At 46.2% G+C, this 24992-nt stretch overlaps 1 protein-coding gene across 12 annotated transcripts in view; it reads right to left on the bottom strand.

The window, feature by feature from the left end:
- Window positions 1-1274: 1274 nt before the first annotated feature.
- The window catches only part of GBF1 (golgi brefeldin A resistant guanine nucleotide exchange factor 1), a 109680-nt gene continuing 85962 nt past the window's right edge, over window positions 1275-24992 (bottom strand). For 7 of the 12 annotated variants that reach the window (XM_074589839.1, XM_074589835.1, XM_074589837.1 and 4 more), the window contains 23 exons: window positions 22946-23148; window positions 22382-22505; window positions 21950-22075; window positions 21267-21349; window positions 18752-18988; window positions 17834-17927; window positions 14767-14943; window positions 14206-14270; window positions 13981-14104; window positions 13328-13399; window positions 11900-11994; window positions 11300-11453; window positions 10876-11098; window positions 9040-9203; window positions 8508-8754; window positions 7924-8123; window positions 6982-7132; window positions 6483-6613; window positions 6019-6120; window positions 5314-5427; window positions 4896-5073; window positions 4576-4713; window positions 1276-4226 (listed from right to left, as the gene is read on the bottom strand). In XM_074589839.1, coding sequence (XP_074445940.1) covers window positions 3940-4226; window positions 4576-4713; window positions 4896-5073; window positions 5314-5427; window positions 6019-6120; window positions 6483-6613; window positions 6982-7132; window positions 7924-8123; window positions 8508-8754; window positions 9040-9203; window positions 10876-11098; window positions 11300-11453; window positions 11900-11994; window positions 13328-13399; window positions 13981-14104; window positions 14206-14270; window positions 14767-14943; window positions 17834-17927; window positions 18752-18988; window positions 21267-21349; window positions 21950-22075; window positions 22382-22505; window positions 22946-23148 — 3489 coding nt within the window. In that variant the 3' untranslated portion in view covers window positions 1276-3939. Of the gene's footprint in view, window positions 4227-4575; window positions 4714-4895; window positions 5074-5313; window positions 5428-6018; window positions 6121-6482; window positions 6614-6981; window positions 7133-7923; window positions 8124-8507; window positions 8755-9039; window positions 9204-10875; window positions 11099-11299; window positions 11454-11899; window positions 11995-13327; window positions 13400-13980; window positions 14105-14205; window positions 14271-14766; window positions 14944-17833; window positions 17928-18751; window positions 18989-21266; window positions 21350-21949; window positions 22076-22381; window positions 22506-22945; window positions 23149-24992 lie in introns of all 12 variants that reach the window. The other 5 variants (XM_074589841.1, XM_074589842.1, XM_074589833.1 and 2 more) reach the window with 4 other exon arrangements.

Raw genomic sequence — 24992 nt, 5'->3', positions numbered from 1 at the left:
ACAACTGGAGGAGCAGTGTTGCATACTGGGACTTGTAGTCTCGGGGGACCTCATCTTCCTAGGGGTTGACTCGCACCCCAGGCAGCCTCTGTGCAGGGCTGGGGTCTCTCGTGGCTGTTCAGCATGAGAGTTCCCCGACCTTTCACTGCAGGAGCTACACTCCAGAACTTTGCTCTGGAGCCGGTTGTGCTCCCAAAGCCGTCCCCTGCGTTTCTGTGGGCCAGTGGCCAGCAGGCCTGGCCCTCCCTCTCCCAGCGGCCCCCACGGCCGGCCGCATGGACAGAGGGCGGTGGGAACAATGCCGGCCAGCACAGCAGGCACCAGGCCAGCGTCGCAGCTGCGGCCGCCTCCAGCAGCCGGGGCCGGGCTCAGATTGCTGCTGGGCCACGGGGAGAGCGGTACAAACCCCGCGGGGCTGCCTTCCGCACAGGCGGGGTGATAGAGCAAGGCACCGGGGACTGTAGGCTCCGATAACAGGCGCAGGTTTTTCCAGAGGAGTTCAACAGCTGGCATTTCTAGGAACGAGGGTAACTTCTGAAAAAGCCAGCCTGCTGTCAGAAGAGACTTCATGGAAATCTTTTTGAATCTAAAAGCAGCATTGCTTCAGTTTCACAGATCTCAGTACCAAATTTATGTTTTACAGCCAGGGCTTATCCTTCCATAGGGCTTTCTCCCACTAGGAAGGTTCACAGCAATGAGGAAAGCACCAGCTCCACAGTAACCCGTCCTACTGACACACGCGGAATCCCAGTACTTATTTCTATTCTGTTTCAGCAGTGGAAGTTCTCGATGTAAATGGGAACACAAAAGGTCCACAAAGCCAAACTACGGCGATGTCTGTCCAGCCTCTCTGGAAAACAGTGAGTCAGACCTATAAAAATGAGAAAGAAGTCCAAGACCAGAAAAAAGTATATGCTGGGACAAACCTGAAAGCTGGTGTTGTGAACACTGCTCCTCACCAACAGCTGCTGGTAGTACGATTGTCTTTCATGTAATTTAAGTTACAAATACAGTTCAAGAGACTGACCAATAAAAGTATGTATCACAGCACACGGTACCTGTCAGTTGATTCTGATCTCTTTTCAGTTCAAACACTTTCCCTGTTATTTTTCCTCTGTAACACACGAAACCTCGTCATTGCAAAATCCAAACAACGTTCAAAGAAATTTTTTCTGGTTTTCCAGTCCATTTGTATTTACAGTCTAGTGAAAACTGTTTAAAGTGCAATTCTGTCTGTCTTTCCAGTCAACATTCTTTCCATTCCAGTCCCACTTCCTGCAGTTTCCTCGGGTGGCTTTTTGCTTTGCACCGCAATTGTCTGAATTAAGATGTAACGCTCGCAGCAGAAACTGGGTTTGCAAACACACTTTAAAACATAGCATCCCCCAAAAAGCTATCTGAACGCAGCGGGGAAAATCTGGGCTCTGCCGTTAGCTGACACCACTCCAAGAAGTCAAAGGACCATCCAGCGTTCAGAGGGCAGCAGTGCTGACATCAAGGTACTTGACAATTGAGCAATGGTTTACAAAGAGTTAATCATCTAAAGGTTTCTGTGAGCATTTTGGAGACAGCTCAGAAAAACAGAGCTGTAAATAGAAGCGAGGGCTCAGGAATACAAGACAGAGAGGCAGGCTGGATACAGAGGGGCCATGGGCAACGCAAGGATTCAAATACATGAATGAAAACATCTAAGGGCTGGAAGGACTCAATCAGGAAGAGAAGGCTGCAGCAGTGAAAATATTCCGGGAAGGGTGGAAATGGGGTAAGGGAACCAGGATTTATTAACGGGACTTTCCTAGCGTTACTCCTCCATTATGCAATATTTAGATCTTTGCTCATGCAATTCAAACAAACTCCAAGTTTTTAAACTCCTTATCAAGCCCTTAGGAGTCTCTTGGGATCCTTGCGATAGGGAAGGCATCAGCGCCTCACACAGCTCTAAGGACACTGTGGCACGGCATGGATCTTGCCACAAGACAAAGTAGAAAATATCAGGAGGGAAGTATGTGTGGTTGCCCATACCCATGGCAAGCACTAGCCCTGGAAGAGCCCAGGGTCTCTCACATGCCCTCCAAGACTGAGTCCCGTCAGTGGAAATGAGGATTTCTTCCTCATCAGACAGAAAATGCTCCTTTCTCCCAAGTCAGCCAGGTTGTCACCAAAGTCTGTGTGCTGGCTGCGTGCCGAGACGCTGCAGGGCACCTGCTCTGCCCTCAGTCCCGGCAGTGCCTGAGCACACACCAACGTAACACCAGAAATTTTACAGCCGACACTTCTTGCCAGAAGCAAGAGCAATCCAGCTGTTACAGCTCTGCTTTGCCTGTGATGTGAATAATTTCTGCTTAGCCCCTTGACGGCCAGCCTCCACTGCAGCCCCCCCCCAAGTTAGGGCAAGTCCCTCCGTGCTCCCCACAGGCAAGAGCACTCTGTTGGAGGATCCTGAGGTATGGAGCCGGGGGGCTGGTACCTGGGCACAGCACCTTGACAACTAAACTCCTCTCTTCCCAAAGCTCTGAGCTGCAGAACCATGACAGAAAAGGAGCGCAACACTGGAGCATTCATTTACAGGATGTATTTATTACACTGTAAAAAGTCCATTGGATTTGTAGCCATTTACTCTATATGTACACTGGTTGTACTCCCACCCCAACCGCAGGTTCCTCTCAGTACAGTATACACTGGCTTGGAGTCATGCCCATGCCCCTCCCAGTCTCCAGTGGGATTTCTGAGATTGGTATTATTGAGAATTTAGACAACTAATGGAGAGAGGAGGAAGAACGGAGATGCAGCGCTTGCCAGGCAGCCAGCTTTGCTCTGGGCATGAGGGGGTGGAAGAGCGGGACATCCTTGCTGCAAGGCAGAAGCACAAGAGTGACTACCAGGGCCTCAGCTGCAGGGGTGTTCTAGATGAGGAGGTGGTGGGCTCCCAACAACTAGAAGATGCAGAAGGGTGCAATCTCTGCAGAGCTTCCAAGAGAAAGCACAGCAGACTTGCTGGGCGTCTGTCAACAGGTGCCACAGATTCCCACATCTTCTCTAGCTGAAGAGGATGTTCTCCTAAGGAATGGGGCTGGACACCAAAAGGCCAACGTAGCGAGTGGTGGACAAGACAGGGAGTGGCCCCCCAGGCGCTGTTTGAGAGATGGCCACAGTGCTCTGCTCTCAGCTTGCAGGACTCTGCATTTCCTTCTCATCTCCTCAACTAGGCAGAGCCTTCTCAGTTTGCTCTCTCCAACCAGAAAGCCTCATTACATTTACGGGAGGAGGGAGGAAAGCGGTGCTGCCCCTACCAAACTCCCCAGCTGCCTCCTCCCTATCTGGCATGGGGATTGCTGTGATCCGTGTTGCAGAAGGAAAGCATGTGGCTACAGCAGACAAGAAGCCCTGTGTAGCAAGCTGGGTGCTGCACTGTAAGCAATCCACATTTCTACACAAAATTCTCAACCTGCTGAACCCAGGTGTGCCCAGAGCCCAAACAAAGCAGTGCAACCAGAAGCATGGGCAGGAAAGCTAAGGAATGGCTGGGGAATTGTCCAGGGAGTGGACTGAATAGTCTGAGACACAGTCCTGTACTGTAGCCCCTCTCTGGTGTGACATCAAAGACTTTTCCCTCTTCACCAGATGAACTGGTGGCAGCTTGGTCCCAGGCTGCTGGGTGTGGGCATTGCCTGGCCCCTGAGATTGTGAAGGCAGGAAGGAGAGTGGTCAGTGGAACTGGATACCCCCTCCGAGAAGACAGGGATTTCTAGGCGGATTTCTAGATGGTTGCCACAGGAAGGGAGCAGAATGTGATGTGCTCCAGGGGAATTGTGGCAGCAGCCCTTCAGCTCAGGTTAGCATCATCTTCTAAAACAAACACGCCCCGCTACCAGAGAACATTCGGCCAGCATCCTCCACCCACACAGCTTCCTCAGCAGACAGTTCTCAGACACCCTCAAACTAATTGACTTCAGAGGTTGTCATGGGGTCAGTGGGCCGTGGAGTAGCTAAGAGGGGCACAGGAGAGGTGGCTTCAATTAGGGCTGGGTTGAGAATGATTGGCAGAGTCATAGGTGGCACCCCAACCTGCAGGGGAGAGGCAAGAGGCTGCAGGATGAGTGGCGGCTGTGCTGTCGTAGGAGGTATGTCTGTAACGGGGCTTGTCTTTGTAGGAGCTGAGGCTGGGAAAGAAGGAGAGGCAGAGGTGCTGATGGTGGGTGAGGCAGGTGCGGCGGCTCGCTCAGACTCTGGAAAAAGGAAAAGACAAAATACATCCTTACACACGCCCTGACACAGTCATCTTTCAGCTGAAAGCTAAGCAGGACTGAGGATCAACTCAGGGGCCTCTTCAGGTTTGCCCCTTCCACATACCTTCCTACGACACCCTGAGGAGCAGGTGCTGATCACAGGCATTCTGCCCCAACCTCTGCCCACCCCAATAACCTCAGCAAGAAGGCCACAACCTATCCATTTGGAAGCACAACAGTTCCACAACACCAGAGGCCTGGTCACTGTAGACCACACTAAACCAAGGAAAAGCAGATCCACGCCACCATGCTGGGAAGATGATTCCAGAGAGAAGAAAATGGGACTCACCACTGGCACCCAGTTCACAGGGCTTCTCCAAAGGAGCCAGGTGGGTGGCTGGTCTCACATCCCCCACAGGAGAAGAGGGCAGGGCAGACACTATTGATTTCTGATGCTGCTGCTCCACTGGTATGCTGGGGACAGGATCTAGGAAAACAAAACAAGCAGTGAGTCCACACACCAGTTTGCTCTCTCCTTTTGCCAACCTCCAGCAGCCTCCTGCAACTATCATTTCATCAGTATCTGGGCACTATGGCTGCTGGGTACTGGACAAGGTGCAAGCACTGGGTCCAAGACCTGTTTTCTTAAGGTTTCTCAGCCCCTCGTACCTTGGATGACCGCCTGTTTGAAGAGCTCATCCCGCAGCCTAGGTAAGAAACAGTCAATCCGTTCCCAGGTGATCTCCCAGAGATCTGAGTATCCCGTCCGTGAATCAGCACTGTGAAATATTCCAGCTGTATCCATTACAAGCAGCATATTCTTCAGAGACTCTGGGATGGCCTCCAGCTGTAACCAGAGACACTCCTCAGGACACAGAGAATGGACATATAGTAATGAACACAATCTCAAAACAGCTGATGGGCTGCCGTGGAAACAGCAGCCAAGGGGAGAGACCATGGAAGAAAATGGTTTGGGAAGGATTAAAAGTGTAAAAAAACCCCAGCAAACCAAACCAAAACACCTTTCAAGTTTAGAATGTTAAAAGCGATGAATGGTTGTTCAAAGCACTTCAGCAGCATCACTTACCAGTAAGTCACTGGAGCCAGCATGCATGTATTTGTCCATAAAGTCCAGGATTGTCAGCCACAGGGCAGCAAAGGTGGTCAGTGAGAGCAGCGGGGAGAGATGCTGTAGGAATACCTACAACAAAAAACACAACTACTGTCAACAAGTAGTACCAGAACTGCTGCTCATAGCTTGATAAGCCAGTCTTGCAAATCTGGAATTCCCCCTCCTTGTGGCAGACTAGGAGCGTGCACGGGCCCGGCCTGAGGACACCAGCAGCCTCCACTCTTCTGAGCTGCATATATAGAGGAGTCAATCTTGTCTCCTTTGCATGAGGCCACTGCACGCTGCGTCACCATGTCTTCCAACCCTTCCAGATTCTCTGCTTTAGGTCAGTACTATCGCTTTGTGACATGCATCATTTCACCACTAGAACAGGCCATCTTCAACTAATGTCGGGTGAAATACTTTTCTCTCCATCCTTCATAAAGTCACAAACTCATTCCTGACAACTTTTCTGAAGGTCAGGATCATGTAGACAATTCTGGAAAGAAGGCACGTCCCAACAGCAGAAGGTGGTGGAAAAGCCCAGCACTCAAGACAGTCAAACTAGCAAAGTGACATCTATCCAGATCAGAGATCCTGAGAAGCTAATACAGCAAACAGTTTGGTTTTCTTGAAGCACACAGTTTCCCCTGAGCTTTCAAGCAGCAGAAGCATGCTCACCTTGGAGAGTAGCGTTGAGGCTCTCATCCTAGTTTCTTCCATCCCACCAACATCAGCTGGGCTGATGTTCTCGAGTAGCTTGGTTAGCAGAGGGAACAGCACCTGTAGGATCAGACACACTGATATGTCAGAGCTGAAAAATGACTGATGAGATTTGCATAGTCAGCCTTACAGGAAGGAGCTGGCTTTTGCGACTGGTGGCTTCTAGGCAGAGAGCATGGGAGAAACAATGGGAAGTGGAAATGAGTGAATTAATTTCCATACTCCAAGAGGCTCTGTCAGAAGCCTAAGCAAAGAGAAACCTTTCCCAGAATCAGAGTAGGGGATGCCATGTCTGTTGTGGTGAACAAGTTGCTCAAGAAGACAGTACTGAAGTAGGACATCATTCTGACACTCCTGCACACAGCTTTGCTCTTCATGACAATGCTGTTCTGCCTACATGCCCAGCCCAGCCAGGAGGTTACCTTGTTGAAACAGGACTCCCATTCCAGGGCATCCAGAGCCTGCAGGTCATGTACCAGAAGGGCCCGCTGCAAGTAAGTGAGTGCCTGCATCCGTACCTGGCGTCGGGCATCACAGCACAGCCAGGCAATACCTGCAAGAGAGGGATTCAGGGCAAAGCCCACAGGGAAAGTGTCATACCCCTGCTTCCCCAGTCTAGGATGGAAAGTCTAATGAAGGTCAAACACTTTCTGGGCAAAAAAGTAGAAAAAAAACCCTCAAAAAATCGAAAAAAGATTATACTTGTTCCAGACCACAGACTGGGAATCTACTGTCAGGTCCAGAAGCAAGCTGGCACCTAACTCATGCTAAAGATAACCTTTCAAGATCCAATCCAAGCGGATCCTAAAAACAACCTCTGCCTGCTTTCTGCAGTTAGTTCTTGGCTCCTCAACTTTCCTGAATACTGGCATTATTTTGAAAGCGTCTCTGCTCAGTATCATCACAAGAGGATGGCTTTACCCTGTAGCAAAGGACACCAGCAGTTGGACCACAGTGTTCGGGAATCTGCTTCGATTTTCCTCCCTACTGTCTCTAGATGGCGTTGCTCCTCTGCCCAGGAGCTGTAGATGGTGGCCGCTCGTGTGTGCAAGGTGTGCATGAGGTCCAGGAGCTGCAAGTCAAACATCACATTAAGCAACACACAGGAGTTAAATTTTTGAAGCAACCCTGGTCTCTGCTCTTCCCCAAACCAATGCTATAAGGCTCACAGCTACTCAAGCCCGCTTCCTGTACGTACATAACCACGTATAGCTATAGAGACGGTGTCAGGCCCTGCTGTCTGTGCCCTAGTGATTCAGCTGTCCAGGGATAACTCTGCAATTTTTTTTATTAAAAAAAAAAAAAGCAGTAAGCACAAGCAGAACTCCCTCAGGACAGCTCTGTATGGGCAAATGACAGCATTCTAGTCACTTTAGTACTGAACTGAGGCCCAACAGCCTGGCAGTCTGCAGGCTTGTGCCTTCACACCTTTGCAGTACCAGCTGGAGACGGAAATGACTCCCTCATCCCAGTCCTCTGTACTTGAAATCCCAGTGCCTCAGCCCACAGGGCTTTCCACTCTCCACAAGCTTTGATTCCCCACTAATCCGTCATGAACCTCATGCCTCCAAATGCCCTTGATCCACATCCATCTTACCTATTACAGTGACTCACAGCTCCAGACCCCACCGTCCTTGCTTATCAGAGGACTTCTCTCTCCACTGCTATTCTGCTTTTGCCTGTTCAAATTGCAGCCTTCCTCTTTCACTGCAAAGCCACACACTGCCACCAGAGCCACCCTCTGCCAGCCAGGGCCCACTAACCCAGGATGCAGTCCCCCCTTGCCCCATGAAGAATCCCAGTGACTCCCTAGCAAAGCCCTGCATATGGGAAAGGAGAGGAGGAAATCCTTGCTATACTTACGTCCTGACTAACCTGTAAAGACACAGTGTGGTAGCTGGCAGGGATGCTCTCATCCTCGTCCTCATCACTGTGTGTGTGCGCCTGGTGCTGGCTCAAGACCCGTGATCGCCGTGTAGAGCTCTCCTTTGGCTTTTTTTTTAACCGACTGGATTTACTGTCATACCTGTGGCTCTTCCCCCTCTTCTCCTGGGACTTGTAACCTAGAAAGGCAGCAACATACCACATACACACCACAAAATTTTCTTCCTTTCAACACACAGAGCAGCCACCTTTTGATATCCCTAGTGGAGGGCGCTGTCCTGTGAAATGGCAAGTACCCGCTTGAAGAAGTACCCAGCACCCCTCAGGAACAGCCTTCAGCAACAGCTGATACTGCTACCTCCACATCAGATCCAGACCTCCCCTCCATCCCAAAGAGAGGGATAAGAATAAGGTCTCTGCTGCCAGCAGGAGCCAGGACGCTTTTCTCCCAGCAGACCATTGTCTGGGGGTTGGGGACTTGTTCCCTGACAGTATACCCCACACTTCTTGCTGACTGGCTACACCAACCCCAATCCTGATTGTCAAACCAAGGGCCATCTTACCGCCATTCAGGCTTGCCTCCACAAAGATACGGATGGTTTTGACACAGAGCTCAAAGTTCTCAGGTGTGACATGGGCAGCATCTCGCACGATGAAGGACAAGGACTCTACGCACTTCATGAGAGACTTTGTGTCATGTGGGCCCAAATCCAGCCCCACAGTCAGGCTGTACTGGTTGACAAGAGGAGATGGCCCCAGCCTGCTGAGCCCAGCTGTGGATCTGGAGGTGTCGATGTCATCTTTCCCCACCTGCAGGGCACAGCAAGAGGGTAGCACAACAAGCACACACTGAAAGGGCCTTTCTTCTGAAGCCAGCAGGTAATGTTTCTGTAGGATCCATTTCCCTTTCTTCCTCATTTGCCTCCAAGCTTTCTCCTCTCCATCTGCATCTCCTCCCCAGCCTCCCTTTACACTGTCACCTCCTCTTAGCTCTCGTTACTACTGTCTTATTCTTTCTCTCCCTACCACACCTTCTGCCCACAACCATGCTAGGAGTAGTCTTCTTCAGGCACCAGAAACCCGTCGGCTACTCACCACTAGCCAGCCACTGTTCACGACATCCACATCTGTCACCGAGCGATGCATCTTGCCTGGCTTCCCGTGGTCTGTGTACACCTCTGAATCAGAGGTGTAGCCACGGTCCAGGCTCATGTCACTTGGATGATAGGAGGAGGAGACCTCGCTGTCCGACTGAGCACCTTCAAGACAAAAGGCATGGGGTTTAGATCAAAGCCAAGTCAAGAACTTGGAAGAGTAGCTGTGGATAAGGGAGAAGCAATCCAGATTTAGTCAGATCAGCATCAGCTAGGAACCATCAGTGGGCCCTGAAAGAAACTGAGACAGGCCTCTCCTCCTGTGAGAGGAAGAACAACTATGACAGGAGCATGCACAGGAGACAACAGGAAACACAGATCTTTGACACTGTTTCTCCCCTGTAGGTATGTTTGGCTTTTCCCTTCAAAGGGAAGGGGCTTTCCACCCTCTGCTATGTCACTTGTCAAGCTCACTGTGGATTTAAAAGGGCAGGAAGTCCAATGCTTTGACTCTGGGGGAATAATCAGATGTATCACACACTTTAAGAACAACTGGAGGTGTTAGGTTCAGCCAAGACAACTCCAAAAAAAAGCACAACATGGAATGACATGACTCATGTTGGGCCTCTAGGGTCATTCAGCTCCACACTAATACTGGTAAAGTCTCTCTCATGAACAGCAATCTACATTAGCATGTTCCACACCTGTAAGATCTACCTTCCCAAGCTTTAGGATAACCTTAAATTTCACATGTCCCAAGCACAGAAATCTTAGAAAGGGACAAATTTAAGCTACTAATATAATGTTATTTAGAAGCCAAAATTCATTCTCTCCATAATTCAACATTATCTAGACGCTCACCAGCAGAGAGAGAGATTTGCCGTGAACACAGTGCACCATTTTCAGAAGCAGGTAAAGAGAGCTAACATTCTGATGTGCAAGGTGCCACAGTCAAGTAGTTTGCTCAATCAGCAAAGACAAAAGCACTTAAAAAAACCAAACAAAACAAAACAAAAAAAGAGATGGGAGAAAGCCCAGCATTAGCCCAGAAGGCAAAGGCCAGAGGGGTTTTGCAAAGTCAGGTTTCTCCCATCTGTCTATAGCACAAAGCATCAGGACATAGCAAGGAAGCTCTAGAAAAGCAAAGAGGAAAACAAAGGCTTCTGGAAGAGTCTTTTCTTGCTGTTTGCTTTAAAAGTCTGAAGCTGTCAGCCTCAAATACACTGCCAGCTGGCTAAAGCGAAACAGGAACAGTCTGCTGAAAAGACCGTCTTTCTAACACGGTCAAGAAAAGTGGGAAATAGTGGGTTGGTCTTGTGGGAATGGTTCGGGCACTCTGAACACAAATGGATTTGGAAACAGATTTTTTAAGAACAACTCCCTTTATGGGATCCTTAAAATGGGGACAGAAAGGAATCAGTCCCACAAAGGAAGCAAGTATGACAGGAACAACAGCTGAGTTTACATTACACACCCAGATGAGAGACTAAGGCTATATTACCCAAGGCACCAGAGCACAACCAGCAGAAAATGCTCCTTGGGTAGAGAAAAGACCTTCTACAGCTGCTACAACTGATATCAGTTTTCCTTCCACTGCTCCCCCAGGGACTAGCACCTGGACTACTGCTCACTGAGTAGGAAGAGATGGCAAAGCAGAGACAGGGACAGACCATGGGGTAGGAGTGAACAGCAGGTGCTGGTCTTTAATCTTGCTAATGTAGTTTAATATCAGCTTTGTTTTCTTGCAGCCCCCTTTGCTAATTGAAAAGCTTGAGGAAGCAGCTGCTTATCTGGCAGGCAGGCATCAGATTTCCTAGCAAAAGCTGGCCTGTCTTACCTGTGTCATTATCTGCCCTTGCTGTAACCTGCAGGGCTGCAGGCGGCTTCACCCCAGACCCAATACACTCCAGGAGGGTGAAGAGTGTGTACCAGTCATCCCCGGAGTGAATGTTAGCAGCATTGGTCTTCAGGAGTTCATGAAGGCCATAGGCAACCTCATGGCTAACTCTGGACAGCACATTTGGCTTCATCATGAGCAGGATACGTAATGAGAGGAGAACCTGGCCAGAGAAGGAGACAAGAATATCAGATCCTAGTATTTACACTCCATTCTCCATTTATTTAGAGCTACTTACAACTGCTGTTTATTGTTACGTGAAGCACAGACAGGTTAAATGTGGGTTCATCCAACAGCAATTGGCTTCCTGTGGTGGCAGGTGTAGCCACAAAACCCCAGTAACTGACTTACAAAAAACCTTTACCTGCGCACTGATTTCTTCCCGACGAAGGAGCCGAATCGCCAGTCTCAGCAGCCCCACCACTGCCCTCTCCACCAAGAAGCAGAACTCCACCGCATGGACACAGAGATGATAGAGATGGTCTCGGACAGTTTGCCAGACACAGGTCACACGGTCCCTAGCCACAACAGGGAGGAGGGAAAGGGTAGGATGAAAGGAGATGAGACATGCAGGATCCAGCTACCTCTCCCAGAACTCTAGAGAACCCAGTATTTCTTCATTTCAATGCAAAACTCCAGCCAGGAGATACAAGAACATACACATAGAAACAACAAAGCCATCAATTTTCTTATTTACTTCATTACTTGCGAAGCAATCAGGTGGGAGAATTCTCCCTCCAGAGTTTATGTTCTCCAAGTCTCAGGATATGGAGCAATAATTCGTGCGTGAATAGCCCCTCTGTTTGCACATGCAAGAGTGGAATTGCTAAGCCCTGAAATTACAGCCACATGCTGCTTCAGCTGGCAAATCAAGCACATAAGGAACTCATTCCCTGCACCCAGGCCGCAGCTGCAGTAAAGCAGGGACATTTACAATGAATCTGCATGTATTTCAAGGTCATACCTATTCTCTAGCACAATCCTCAGAAGCATCTCCAAGCAGAAGGCAGCATCCTCTTCATCATATGTCTCTTCATCAGGAGTCACAGAGATTAGAGCCTAGAAAAGCAAGGAAATGCTTGTGAATCACAAGTCCCCAAAACTGGGGGACCAACAAGTAAGGACCAACAGAATGCTTTGAGTCTGTGCAAAACTGCACTCTACTGTCCAGTGAGGTCATGCGTAGTCTATCAAAAATGCACTGGATAAAGGTCAAGCTAAATATATGGAAAATTATTTTTTTTTATTATTATGCAAGATGCAATATGAACTTAAAAGATGTTAAACTCTGACAAAGTCTCTCAGATGGAAAGGAATTCTGAAAGCCAGCAGCTTCTTGCTAAGAGTATGTGAAGCACAGAAAAGACAGACATACTTAGGAATGACTACAAATACTGTAACTATTCCTCTTAAGCCATCAGCTTGCATATGAAGGGAAAATTCTTGACATAGAGATAAGAGGAAAATGTTCCCCGGAACTGAGACGGTAGACAAAAACTGTGTCACGGCTCGTCCATGTGGGCCAGCAACATAGTGGTCTTTGTCTGATACAAACAGCAAGTTCTGCTTTAGCTGTTTTAAGTATTGTTCTTTGAGGTTTACTCACTTAACTTTACTTTGAAACTCAATACCTATTCTTCTGAACCTCTGCAGCTAGCCTTAATAAACAAACCCTTCCTCAACATGCTCCCTATTGATGAAGCCAGTGAATTGCAATTACAGCAGCCTGAAGGGAAAGGCACTTGCGCTTTAAGGAGCCATGAAATGGGACAACATGCACTGCCAGCCCACGCAGCATCCCTGCAAGGGTTGCACGATTTGCTTTTGGAAATGGTGATCAGCAGCCAGATTCACAGCCAGACACACCCTGGAGTGGTCTCAAACTCACGCTAGCCTGAGAAGCCACTACCAGAACCAGGTAAGTAACCATCCTGGGAGATGAGCTTCTCTAGGATAGCGAGTACAGCCTTATTAGGTCTCCCACAGCAGCCAGGTACCACACTACCTAGGGGCACACAGTCAAATATTTCTGTACGGCTCTTGCCTCTGAAGCGGCCTTTTAGAATGTTCTCAGGCACACAGCAAACCAGAAAAGATGAAAAAGTATAACCTTAAGGTCCTAACACAGAGCTACACATATTTTCAAACACTTACCATGACCTCCTCAAGGTTTTTAGAACGCATTCCACAATTTAATGACTTCCTCTACTACTAAAGCAATTGTGGCTGCCAGCACAGAAGTTACATGTAACGACTGAACTAATGACCAGTTTCATTTCCCAAGTAGGTCCAAGACCTCCTTTGGGGACAGAGGAGCTAGGCAAGTATACAGCATGTATCCACGATCATGCATAGCACACTAGTTCTATCACCAGTCCAATCTCTCTCTCACCTTCATGAGTTCCTGGAGGGATTCAAGTTGGAGGAATTTGCTTTCCGTGATCAACTTCTCGGGATCACATTGCTGCAAAAGACAGAAAAGAGGACTATACATCTGGGGGATGGGGAAGGCATACAAACAGATCCTCCAGAAACAAAGCTCATTCCCAGGAAAGATACAGATAGTGGCTTTACCTGGAGGAAAACTCCTGCCAGCTAGTTCATTCCTTTAACATCTATTCCTTTTACAGACCTGATCTGTGCTAGACAGATTTTAACAGATAACTCCTCTATCCATACACTGCTGAAAACCCATGTTCATCTTTTGTTGGCACCCTACACCTTAACACTGCCTTGGAAAAGATTAGTCATTTGAGAATTTTTTAATTTGTCTTCAATTACTGGACTGTGACGCCAAGGGTAGATCCCAGCCTCTTGCAGGAAACCGTTCCTGTTTTCATGTGTTACTACATTTGTGCGTAACAGCACATAAGACCCTTTAGCTGTAAATGCAGATATGCTCCTCCATAGTTTCTTACAATTCCCAAGTCCTCTGGAACCTGCAATATTGCTTAGAAGCATGCATATTTATGCTTCTGTTGCCTGTTATCCACATAGTACTGTCACCATCAACAAAAGCAGGTTCTTTTACAGCCCGTAAGTTACCTTTATGCATTCCAGAGCCATTCGCTTTGCCTCTTGTGTCTCTGTAGATGGCCCTCTCATACCAGATTGCTCCGTCCCACTGAGGGTGAGCCAACTAACAAAACTCAGCACTGTAGATTCACCACTGCAAATCGGAAGACAACAGCATCAGTGAGAAAACAAGAAATCATGTTATCCTCCAGCTTTGGTACAAAAGGGACTGCCTGGGCCATCTACACCGCTCACCGGTTAGATGGTGTCTCCTCACGTTGCAGATAGATTTTGCCATTAGGATCCACAAAGTCTTCGACCTGGAACACAGACCAGAACATGTATATGATCAATTGTCTACTTCTTTGTAGCCTTCCCCTGCAACCCTGTAATGTTTCACTTGGCAATGAAACACTACACCCAACCGCCCATGCGTACCCCAGCTCTTCACCCTCTCACCCCTTCAGTAAAGCGTCACCCCCATCTGGCCATACCACTGCCATGCTCTAATACTTCATGCCTATAAGCATGTTCCTCTTCTGCACAATATTCAAAATCTGTTCAAGTAAAATGAATGCTGGGATTTCTCAAATCCAAAAAAAAGTAAAATGAGAAAAAAACCCCAAAGCTCTATGACAGAAGCTGGAGCCTGCACATAACTCAAACACTACACCTTTGCAGGCTTTCTAGCTCTGTACACACTTCACCCAAGCCAGGCTTTTGCAAGAGAGCTCCCCTCCTCTTTGAACTGGTTCCATGAAAAGCCAGCTTCCCACTCCCCTACTCTTCAATTACTCATGGGCCAGCTATTATTACCTCCACCATGGCCTTGGGCAGCAGCTCTGCTCGGAAAAGCTGTAGCATGGCCTCCATGATGTTTTTCCAGCCCTCCCGCAGAATGTCACCATGGCGATGGGCCAAGTGAAACACAGTCTTTGCTGCAATATGGGCCTTGGAATTACTTCCAAAAACAGTGGGCAGGTTCTCAATAGACTGCAGGAAAGAAGAGTGGGTGGCAATCAGTCAGCAAGAGATGTTTTCTTTTCAACACAAATTAGGGCAGACTGTTCAGAACTGGTTGCGGGAAAGACAACAATTCTATATACGATGCTTGGATAACTCCTCAGCTCATATTCACTTCGCGCAAAAACAAGGACAAGACGGCTTACCTGATACAAGCTGAACCACTGAACCACCTCGACATAAGCTCTCCAAGAGCAACAACAATACAGAACATTTTGAAAGTGCTTGCTGAAAACTCACTAACACAAATTTATTCTGCTATGGGAACTCAATCCAGGATCAAAGCCTTGTACAAAAAGTACCATGTCTCCTCTAGAAGCAGCAATTACTCCGCTTTACTGTTAGAGATGGAAACTATGGCCAAAAGCATTACTGACTTGCAAAGCTACTCCTACCACTATTTAACAGCAAGATTCAAAGTAAGAGTGATGTATCCTGACATACAGCCTCTGCCAATAATTGCTGGATCACAATTCCTCATAATCTGTTCAACAAACTCACAGCTTTTCAAAATACAAAAAGAGTGATAAGTCATTTAAACGAACCAAGCGTGTGCTGCCAAAACAAGAAAAAACACAGCAACCATGTGAGCTAGTACCAGACACTATAACATGCTCCATGTTTCTGGAGGTATTTAAGCTCATTGCAATGTTCCTTTTGCCAAGAGATGGGCTTTGACATTCTCTTGCTTACATGGACAAAACCCATACTTACTGCTTCACGAAGAAAGGAGAGAGGACAGGAGATAAGACGGACTGAAAACGTGTCTCTTCCGATCTCAGACACGAAGTTCAGAAAAACTAGCTCGTGCTTCAGCCAGACTGCTGGCAAAACTATTATCAAAATGTGTCTTTGATATAGAGGTGAAGTCCATCAGAATTGCCTATCTGGAAGTCCAGCAGAAATGTGACAAGCAATTTCTTTTTATCATTGTTGCTATGGGGAAACCACATGAATACATACATCACTCAAGGCTCAGAGTGCAAACACCAATACACCTGGTTTTGCACTGTGGTAACAAGCCACAATCACTGAATTAAAACACACAGGGGTTTTGCTACTACCTATACACTGAGTCAGTGTGAGTCTTAACTATGGTTCAAGAAGCGGGGCACCCGCTCTTCTTAAATCACTTAATCTCCCTCCATGTTCCTTTCCATTCCTCTTCCTTCAACCAAAGCAGCCATGCACAGCAATTCCAGTGCTTGGAGAGGATGCCTGATCACCAGGATGACGTGACCTGGTAAGTGACTAGCAGCTAAGTGACACTTGATGTTCTTCCTTTGCTTTCTAACAGTTGCTCTTTGTTTTGTCTCCTCAGTCCCTGAAGACAGCCCCTTCTCCACTTCCACCAGACTGTCTCTCAAATATTTGTTCAGTTGTCATATTGTCTCCAAGCCTTAGAGGAATTTAGGACAGCAGAAAGTAATTGGTGTACTTGGAATCTGGCCAACGATAAGAACTCACAGCCTTCTTCAAATCCAGAAATCCATGATTCTACGTCATCACCAAAAGACATGCTTGCTTAATTTACACAGGCCTCAGACTGCTCCAGATTCCAGTCTCACAACTAGATGGGATGCAGCTGGCAACAGTTAGTGCCTCTGAGGGCTTAGTCTAGTTGCTTCTACTGTGTAAATCTGTGTCAAACAGTTGTTTCACGGCAGACATTCCTCTGCTCTTGTTATCTATTGGTAGTCACAAGGTCTGGTATGCCTGGAGAGGATCAAGCATTTCATCTTTACTGTTGTGAGCTGTGGAGGAAGAGGGAAATCTAAAGCAACCCCACCGCTTGGGATTTCTTTGTCTTTAATAGTCAACCTGGTACTTTGTCACCAGGCTACCAGAGTCCAAGTGATACAAAACACCCAGTCCAAACAATTCCATTTCCCCTGCACCCTAATTCCATTCTCTGGATTAATTTGCAGGACTTGTTCACCTTCTGCTATCCCTTCAAGGGATTTGAAAAAAAATCACCTGTCTTGGCCTTTTTACTCCCATGCTTTCAGTCTTGAATGACCTCGTTTCCCTATTTTGTATGTCTGGCAATTCTATTTTGCTCCCTGTGAGTCTTGCACTGGTTCTCAGAGCAATGCTGTGAGATTCTTTGTGAGTTCTGACCTTTTAAATGAGTTGCTGTTGTCTTCTCCTTAGCACAAAGCATGGTCTACCACACACTGTCTTTCAAACACCTTGGGGAAAAACAGGCTGATGCCACAACACACAAAGAGATTTGGGCAAAAGAAGCTTACACCAACCACTGTACCTTGAATTTAGTCAATTTCTCACAGTACAATCCATGGAAACTGTCTTTAGGGCTTGCCAACAGTGGGCCCAACAGTCAATCTTATTACCAGGCTCCACGCGCCAACCGACAATTCAAAGCATTTGTTTTTCTAACCCCTTTATGCTGGGTGGCTGCACAGCCCCTTACACTCTGGAAAAACAGCCCACAAAACAGCCCCTCTTGGCACCGCATAAGCCCTATAATTAAATATGCAATAGCTGAAATGCATAAGCTTGCTTGGTATCATGGATGATCACTGTCTTGATCACAGTGAAATTTAAGTCTCGTCAGATCAAGTAGGTGGAATAAACCCTTCTACACCACGGCATTTTGCTCTGCAAAAAACTGCCACTTGTGAGTGAGCGGAAGGAACTTTGCATATTTGAACCTGTCCTGGGGAAGTCCTGCTTCACAACACACTTCTCATTGCTTCCTCCAGAAAACTCTGGGCAGAGGCTGGTAGATATCTACAGATACTGTGATAATGAAAATAAGCAAATATTACTGCTTAACAGAGGAAGAGAGCTCCAATATACTAAAAGCCATTCTCCTTTCCCCGCCTTACAAACTTACCTCGCTGCTGAGGGCTGTAAACTTGCAGAGAGAAATTATGAGATTGTCAAACACATCACTAAGGCCATAGTGAGCAGAAATCATTGCACATTTCCTGGGGAAAGACGAAAACAGAAAACAATGTAATAAGTCATCACAGACAAGTCTGTCTACAGGACAGCAAATCTGAGAGCCTCTCTGTTGACACTTTAGACCTTCCTCTCCACCCACTCATAATGAATGCTGATGCATAGAGGTCTACTCTTATCCCTCAAATAATCTCAATCCTCATCCACAGATCCTAATATCTGCCTGTGCTGATGCAAGGATCACTTTTAAGAAGTGAGTCTAAACAGTGACCGCTTGCACCTGAGCCAATATACCTAATCTTCTGTCCTGACACAAGAGAGAGCTGCTGAGCTTGGTGGTAGTGTTGAAGGTCTAGTTTCCAAGAGATCATGGCTACAGCAGTATATTAACAGAGCTTTAAAACTATGCTTAAGGCATCTTTTGGTCTGGATTTAAGCATGACCAAAGATCATTCCAATACAGTTTCTCACAGATAGCAAGTTTTTTGAATACTGGTCATCTGGGAAAGAAAAAAAAAGAAAAAATATCCCCTGTCCCATTCAGCCACAGCCATGGCCTCATACATGTGAGTGGTTTTGTTCATATACAGGGATTTTTGCCAGCATCACTGTGCAAGTTAACAGTGACTTCTTCCACTCACTTCTAGGCAGCAGAGCTATGTCAGTAGGCCTTTTAAATGTAACCAGGTTGGAGTTTAAAAATACATACTCTGGGCACTTTGATTTATTACGACACAACAGTCAAGCCAAACAGCAAGCAGCAACAAAGAGAGGCCATGTCTCTAGCAGGCGAAGAGGATACAATGGCTACACTTTAATTCTTCCGGGTCTTCATGAATGCAAGAGTTACCTGAAACCAGAGATAGCCTTCTGGATGATTGTTTCTTCTAAGCTCTTGTCAAAAACATAAGAAAGTGCTGCAATGGTTGGCCCCCATGTCATGGTGAAGAGATCATGGTCATAGCTTCCAGGAGGCACGTGGAGAAATATTCCCTCATCAGTGGCTCCACGATGTAGCAGGACATTCCAGATATAGTTTTCCTTCACCAGGCCCGTCTGTTCTTCTGGCATCACTATCTCATCATTTCTACAAGGGAGGAAGGCAGAAAGGTTGAATTTTTCATTCTGAGCCAAACCTAACATTTACATAGTGCCTTTCATTACATGGTCCCAAAGCTACGCAATACCTACTCTAGAGTGATTTTGCCAGCTCCTGAAACATTCTATTTTCCTAGGCCTGCCTGCTTCCCCTGCCCCGCTTTGATATTCCAGATATAAAGTCTGGTGGCTCTCAGCCAGCACCCAGCAGCAACCGTGTAAGGATAGCATTGAAGAAGCAGCTACCTAACACTACAAGTGCAAAACACAACACATACTGCAGTTAAATGGTGGGAAATTTTGGACAGCACACTGGCATAGCGTCACCCCTCCCCCCCATCCCAACTCTCACCCCATTAGAGTGCTCTGCATATCTCGTTACTCCCAGCTAAAAATAATATTAAATTGTTATACCACTGCAGTCAATGGTAGGCATGAGTACCTTTGTATAAAAATAATGTAAATATTCATATTATGTCAAAATCAAGTATCAGAAAGCCAAGTAGTACAAAATTAAAGACAAAAAAAGAAACCAAATGTGCGATGGATGATTCATAACCAGGATACCACAGCTCCTTACTCTAACTGGATTAAAGCTATACAATAATAAAACAATTATGATTTATGCCAAGTAGTACTTGCAATCCCAGATTAAAATATATTAAGCCTAAATACATACTCCCTAGACTTGGGTAACATTGCACAAGAGGTAACCCTCTGCAGATCACCAACTAATTGAACAAGAGTCTCAAGTCTACTAAGAACAGCAGATTGCAGCCAATCTGAAAATTAGAAGTCTTTCTGCAACAATAAAAAAAAAAAACATAACATATTTGAGTTGCCAAAGAAGCAATTTTCACATGCTAACAACAACTATAAAAAACCCTCTTGATTTCTGCATACTATGTAAGCTCCTCTCAGTTTCAGGTCCCCACATTTTGACAAGAGCGATCATTACTGAGATTATATAGAAAAATACGTTTGCAGTCAATAGCATGTGGTTTTTTTTTTTTCTAAGAACCCATACTTGATCAATATTAAGAGAAGCAAGTGAATGGGCTTACTTGGAAAGTCTCAGGAAATGAAATTGTGCTCAAAAGTGAAATGCTGTCATCCTGAAGACATCAGGCACTACTCTGTACAGATCACAGTCTGATTTATTTCCCCCCTAATAATACAAAAAACCCAAACAGTTCCTTAATCTCAACTATGACACTGGGTCAATCTGTCTGAAATGGAATAATACCAAAATGATACACCAATTGTTTTAGCCACAGTACATACTGAAAAAGCTGAAGTATCTGGTGAAGGCAGGATAAAGGGGAATAGACTGGGACAGAGGTACTAGTTAACTGAAAGATATGAGGATATTCTCAGGGTACTACCAAAAACATTAAGAACACCCTCAGGGAAGAGAGGCCAATCAAAACCAGAGCTCTATTTGAAAGCTAGAGCTACCTCTTGAAGAATTTCTAGGTATTTAGTACAGGCAGCATCCCCACCGTCCCAGAGAAGGCTCAAAAGGGAAGGTCAGCCTAATCACACTGCCCTGCTTCCAGCCCAAGCCACTGTCTGCCACCGCAGACTGAAACCAGCTGAGAGTCAGAGTCACATCCTGTCTCCTCAGAGATGTAATCCTCTCAGCTTCGAATTGGCTGGGCCTGAATTTACTGATAGGCTAGATTTCTGAGCTGTTATTAAAGGTCCTTGCCCAGAGCTACTCTGTGCACAAAACTGCCTCAGCCACCAGGAATTCTCCTCAAATACCAGTCAGTGTGCCAAGAGCTTCAGGGGTGGCAGAAGAGATTGACGCAGACAGCAGCCTCATATGAAGAGCTCAAACGCAGAACATATGAAACTGAGACCTGAACACGTTATGTCAGCTAGAGATACTATCTCTAGCACTACATAAAATGTTCTAAAGAAGCCTAAAGGTCTGGTCTGGAGAACGGAGCCTTCTTAGATACAGCATGTCACATGTGCCGGTCCTGCTCAGCCATTCTTTTGCATGTTGACAGAAGTAATGTATTTTTTAACTTTAGCTTAAGCTCTGTGGATTAAAATACCATGGCAAGAATCCAAAGATACAAATCCAGTGCAATCACTGTGACAGGCTTGTTACCACTGCCCCACATGGAGCTGGAAGTTGGTCTAAGGCAAACAGGCACATGATCGGCGAGTCTCTTTACGTACTCTCCAGAGGTCTCACAGATCAAACAACTCTAGTTTGCTCTCTGCATACAAGGAGATGACAGGTTGATTCTTACTTGATGGCATGGTACATGTCTTCCAATATGTCCTGTTCAAAGTCTTTGCCTCCATTCACACCTTTCAGGTTCTTCCGAAACTCCTGAAAAAAGTTATACTACCGTTAGCTCCTAATACCTCCAGCTTTAGCTGCTTGTCTAGGATCAATACTTCACTTGTTTTTCATGGGACTAGAAGGAGATTTTCCTGCATTCTTCAGCGTGCAGCCTCAAAGTTCAAAGACTAAATGTTATTATTAGTGGCAGTAGTGCGCAGTAACCCCTGTCCCTGCTGACAAGGAAAGAACAGAGACACAACACAACACATGCTTAGCTGAGGCTGGACATCAGAATGACAGGTCTGTACCACTGCACTGACACTCACAGAACTTGAACTCTCCAGAAGCCCACAGCGGTTCAAGAATCTTCTCATTCTTACTATGTCTTAGCATACAGTTTGCTCACACACACACAAGTCTCTTGATGAACATGGCAAGTTGCCTGCTAAGCTCGTATTTCTTCAGACTGCCCCTTGCCCACAGTTACCCTTCTCCAACCGTACTCAACTTCAGCGCTGCACACCAGCTTATTGTGTACATGAGTGATGAATGCCAGGGAAAAAAGAAAATGCCACCGAGATGAAAACAGGTACTAGATTGCTATTAAAACCAGAGAACACAGGTGCCTACACTGATAACACCTACCTCCAGAGTCATTGGGACATTCTGCTTGCGGACATTGTGGTTATGCTGGTCAGTGTTCAGCATAATAACTGCATAGGCCAGGGCAAAGCAGGCATCACTATTAGCAAATGGGGACCCATTTGATTTCTGAAAGGCAAACGTATGCACAAATTAGTCCTACAGGAACAGCGATATCAGTGACGCAAGACAGCCATTTTCCTGCCCACAGTACTGAATCATCCCTGGGAAAAAACAAAAATCCCAGGCTCTGGCTCCAGCTTCCAAAAAGCACCCCTGAAATCTATGCACTGCTGCCACCTCCAACAAAACAACAGCTGTTGCCTGCAGGGCACAGAGAGCTTATATAGATAGTTTGAACAGACACATCCATCATAGCAAGCAGAAGCATAATAAAGAACACAGTTTTGAGCTTTCTGCCCACCAAGTACACACCCTCCAATGTTCTGTGAAGGCTTCCAACAGTCTCTGGATTACGGGTGCCTCTCCTGGTAATCTGAAGGCTTCTAGATAAAGTCGTAAGGCTTCATCCAACCTTAAACCTTGGAAGCTGAAAGTCCTGCAAGAAGAATGAAATGCAATGAGAAACTGAAACAACTGACTGCTGCCTTGTTTGTTTCAGCATCAGAATAACAGATTTCACAGAGGACAAACAGTAAAGAGTGGGGGGGGGGGGGGTGAGGAGAGAAGAAACATACCATGAACAGGCAAAAAACAATAAGAGAGTCAACAATCCTACAGGTGATTTTGCATGTTATAATGTCTCCAGTCTTCCCAGAGACTGGTCCCACTGAAAGAAGCTCAAATATCATACTATTATATGTATCTAAGGTGTTACCATATGCAAGAGATGCACAGAATTAAAGCACGATGGTACACAGAGAACCAAGCGATACAAATCCAGTGCCTCCAGGAACTACTATTCTACTGCTTTTTTTTAATCACTGAACTTTTAACTTTCACCCCTTTCTGATTAAAGAGATACAGAAAGACTCTCACCCAACAAAGCTTTCCAGCAAGTCTATGTTCTTACGGTCGCTCACAAATTCCCCAATCATCTTCTTGTCCAGGCGAGGATTTTCCCGTAGCCACCTGGCTACCTCATTGTTGTCAATGGGGGTAGCAAGAAGGTTCTTCTCCTGCAGAAACTGTATCCCTTTCTTTGGCTTTTGGTTGAACTGCTCTGTGCCGGTTATCAGGAGCTGAAGGAGACATTCTGATAATTACAAGCTTGAAGTGCATTTCTTACTTTAGATTGTTCTTGGCATTTGAACCAAAAGCAAAGGAGAATAGAGATCAACCTCAGCAGGATCAAATTTATTGTGCTGTGTAATCTGGCATGAAGGCTAACCAAGGCCAGAAAACCTGCATTCATCACAAGGATTCATTATCAAATACTACTGGACAGAGCAAGCATGAGCTGCTGTCTTTGAAAAGCTTTGACATTTCACTGAGCAATTAGCTCTGCTACTTCAAATGCCTCACCTGATCTATTATGTAAACAGAGCAGACGAAGGTCTCTGATGAACCCCAGATATGTGGCAAGATCAACTCTACCCAGTTAAAACAGCAGTGCTGCTCCATGCCCTCTTCTGTCTGCTTTGGCTCCAGCCTCTTGTACTCTACCTCACTGCCAGGAGACATGCAGCAAGAATCCTTGGCATGTATTCAGCAGGTGCAAGGAAGAAGTGCTGCAAAAGCTTAAACTAAGAACCAGAAAACATTCTGCTAGTGAGACATAGTTCCAGGAACATCTGATATTCCAGCATGACAAGGCTATCTGTAGGCTGGGAAGAGCAGATGCGTTTTACATTTTGATGTAAATGGAGAGCGTACCAAGAGGCCCATAGTAGAAATTAATAGTCTAGCCTCCTGTTCTGGTGTGTTTATTCCCAGGTTTGCTTTATCATAAGGATGATGGACAAGATTGTCTTGATTGCTGCAAAGCCATTCTTTGTCTAGATGTCTGCTTCTTTGAACCTCACTAATCCAAGTTATAGTCTAACAGTACAGCTTTTCCATTCCCTAAGTGGTTCCAGTCTAGGTCTAGTGTTGACAAAGGTGCTCCACGCTGATGACTTGTATTTATCAGCTGTTGTGTGTCAAGCATCAGATAGCTTTTTTAGTTTTGCCCTGCTTGATTTTTATTTTATGAAACTAGACTGTGCCACAGTCACAGCATAATGAAACGCCCGACTAAGAAAGGGTTAACTGAATGTTCTTGGTGGTGTTCAAAAAAACTAAAAGCACAAACAACTGTATGAACTTTACTAAGGCACCAGAATAAATGTCAGTTCCCTGTTAGCTCCTATCACGATCAAACTGCTAGCAATGACCTAGTGAACTAAATTCGTGACCATCATGATTACTAGCTCCCCTGGGTTTCTCAGTACCTCATAAGCCACCAGCCCTCTGTTCTCTCCTTCCCCTGCCTGCGTGAACATCTTCAAATTGCAATGAAACACAGACCTTGAAATAGCATGGAGCGCACGAGGACCCAGTGAGGGCATAACAAAATAATAACCATGTGCTGCCCAAGTGTAACAGGCCTGAAGGGACTGTATGATGCTAGCAGCATTTCTGTTCAGCTGTAAATCCTGTAACCCAAGCCCTAGGGTATTCTGTGGACTGGTTATACTTCTTAAGACTACCTGAAAGGAGACCAGACTGCTGGCAGTTTGCACTGCATTTATAATCCTGTCAGTCCTATGCTCTTGAGCTCCTGGTCATTGCCTTTGGAAAAAAAAAAAAAAAAAAGAAAACTTTCCATTTGATGCATAATTTGTTTTCTGCTTTTACTTAGCTTTTTTCCTCCTTCCAGCACTGGTAATGTTTAGTACTTCAGAGGTTACAGGAAGCAGAACATGCTGGTGACACGTCAGCATCAACATTACTTAACCTGAACGTTTTGTGTGCCCTGTTTACATGCTCAGGATGAAATCATTAGCAGATTTAGGGTCAGGAAAGGATTTTCCCTGGGGAAATTAGGAGAGATTTATGAACATCTTTCTGCCCTCTGCTGCAGCACAAGGCACTTCCCCTTTTC

The sequence above is a fragment of the Larus michahellis genome, chromosome 6, assembly GCF_964199755.1.
Source record: "Larus michahellis chromosome 6, bLarMic1.1, whole genome shotgun sequence".
NCBI classification, from domain to species: domain Eukaryota; kingdom Metazoa; phylum Chordata; class Aves; order Charadriiformes; family Laridae; genus Larus; species Larus michahellis.
The sequence above is the reverse complement of the archived record's forward strand: the minus strand, read 5'-3'. Positions and strand labels throughout refer to the sequence as shown.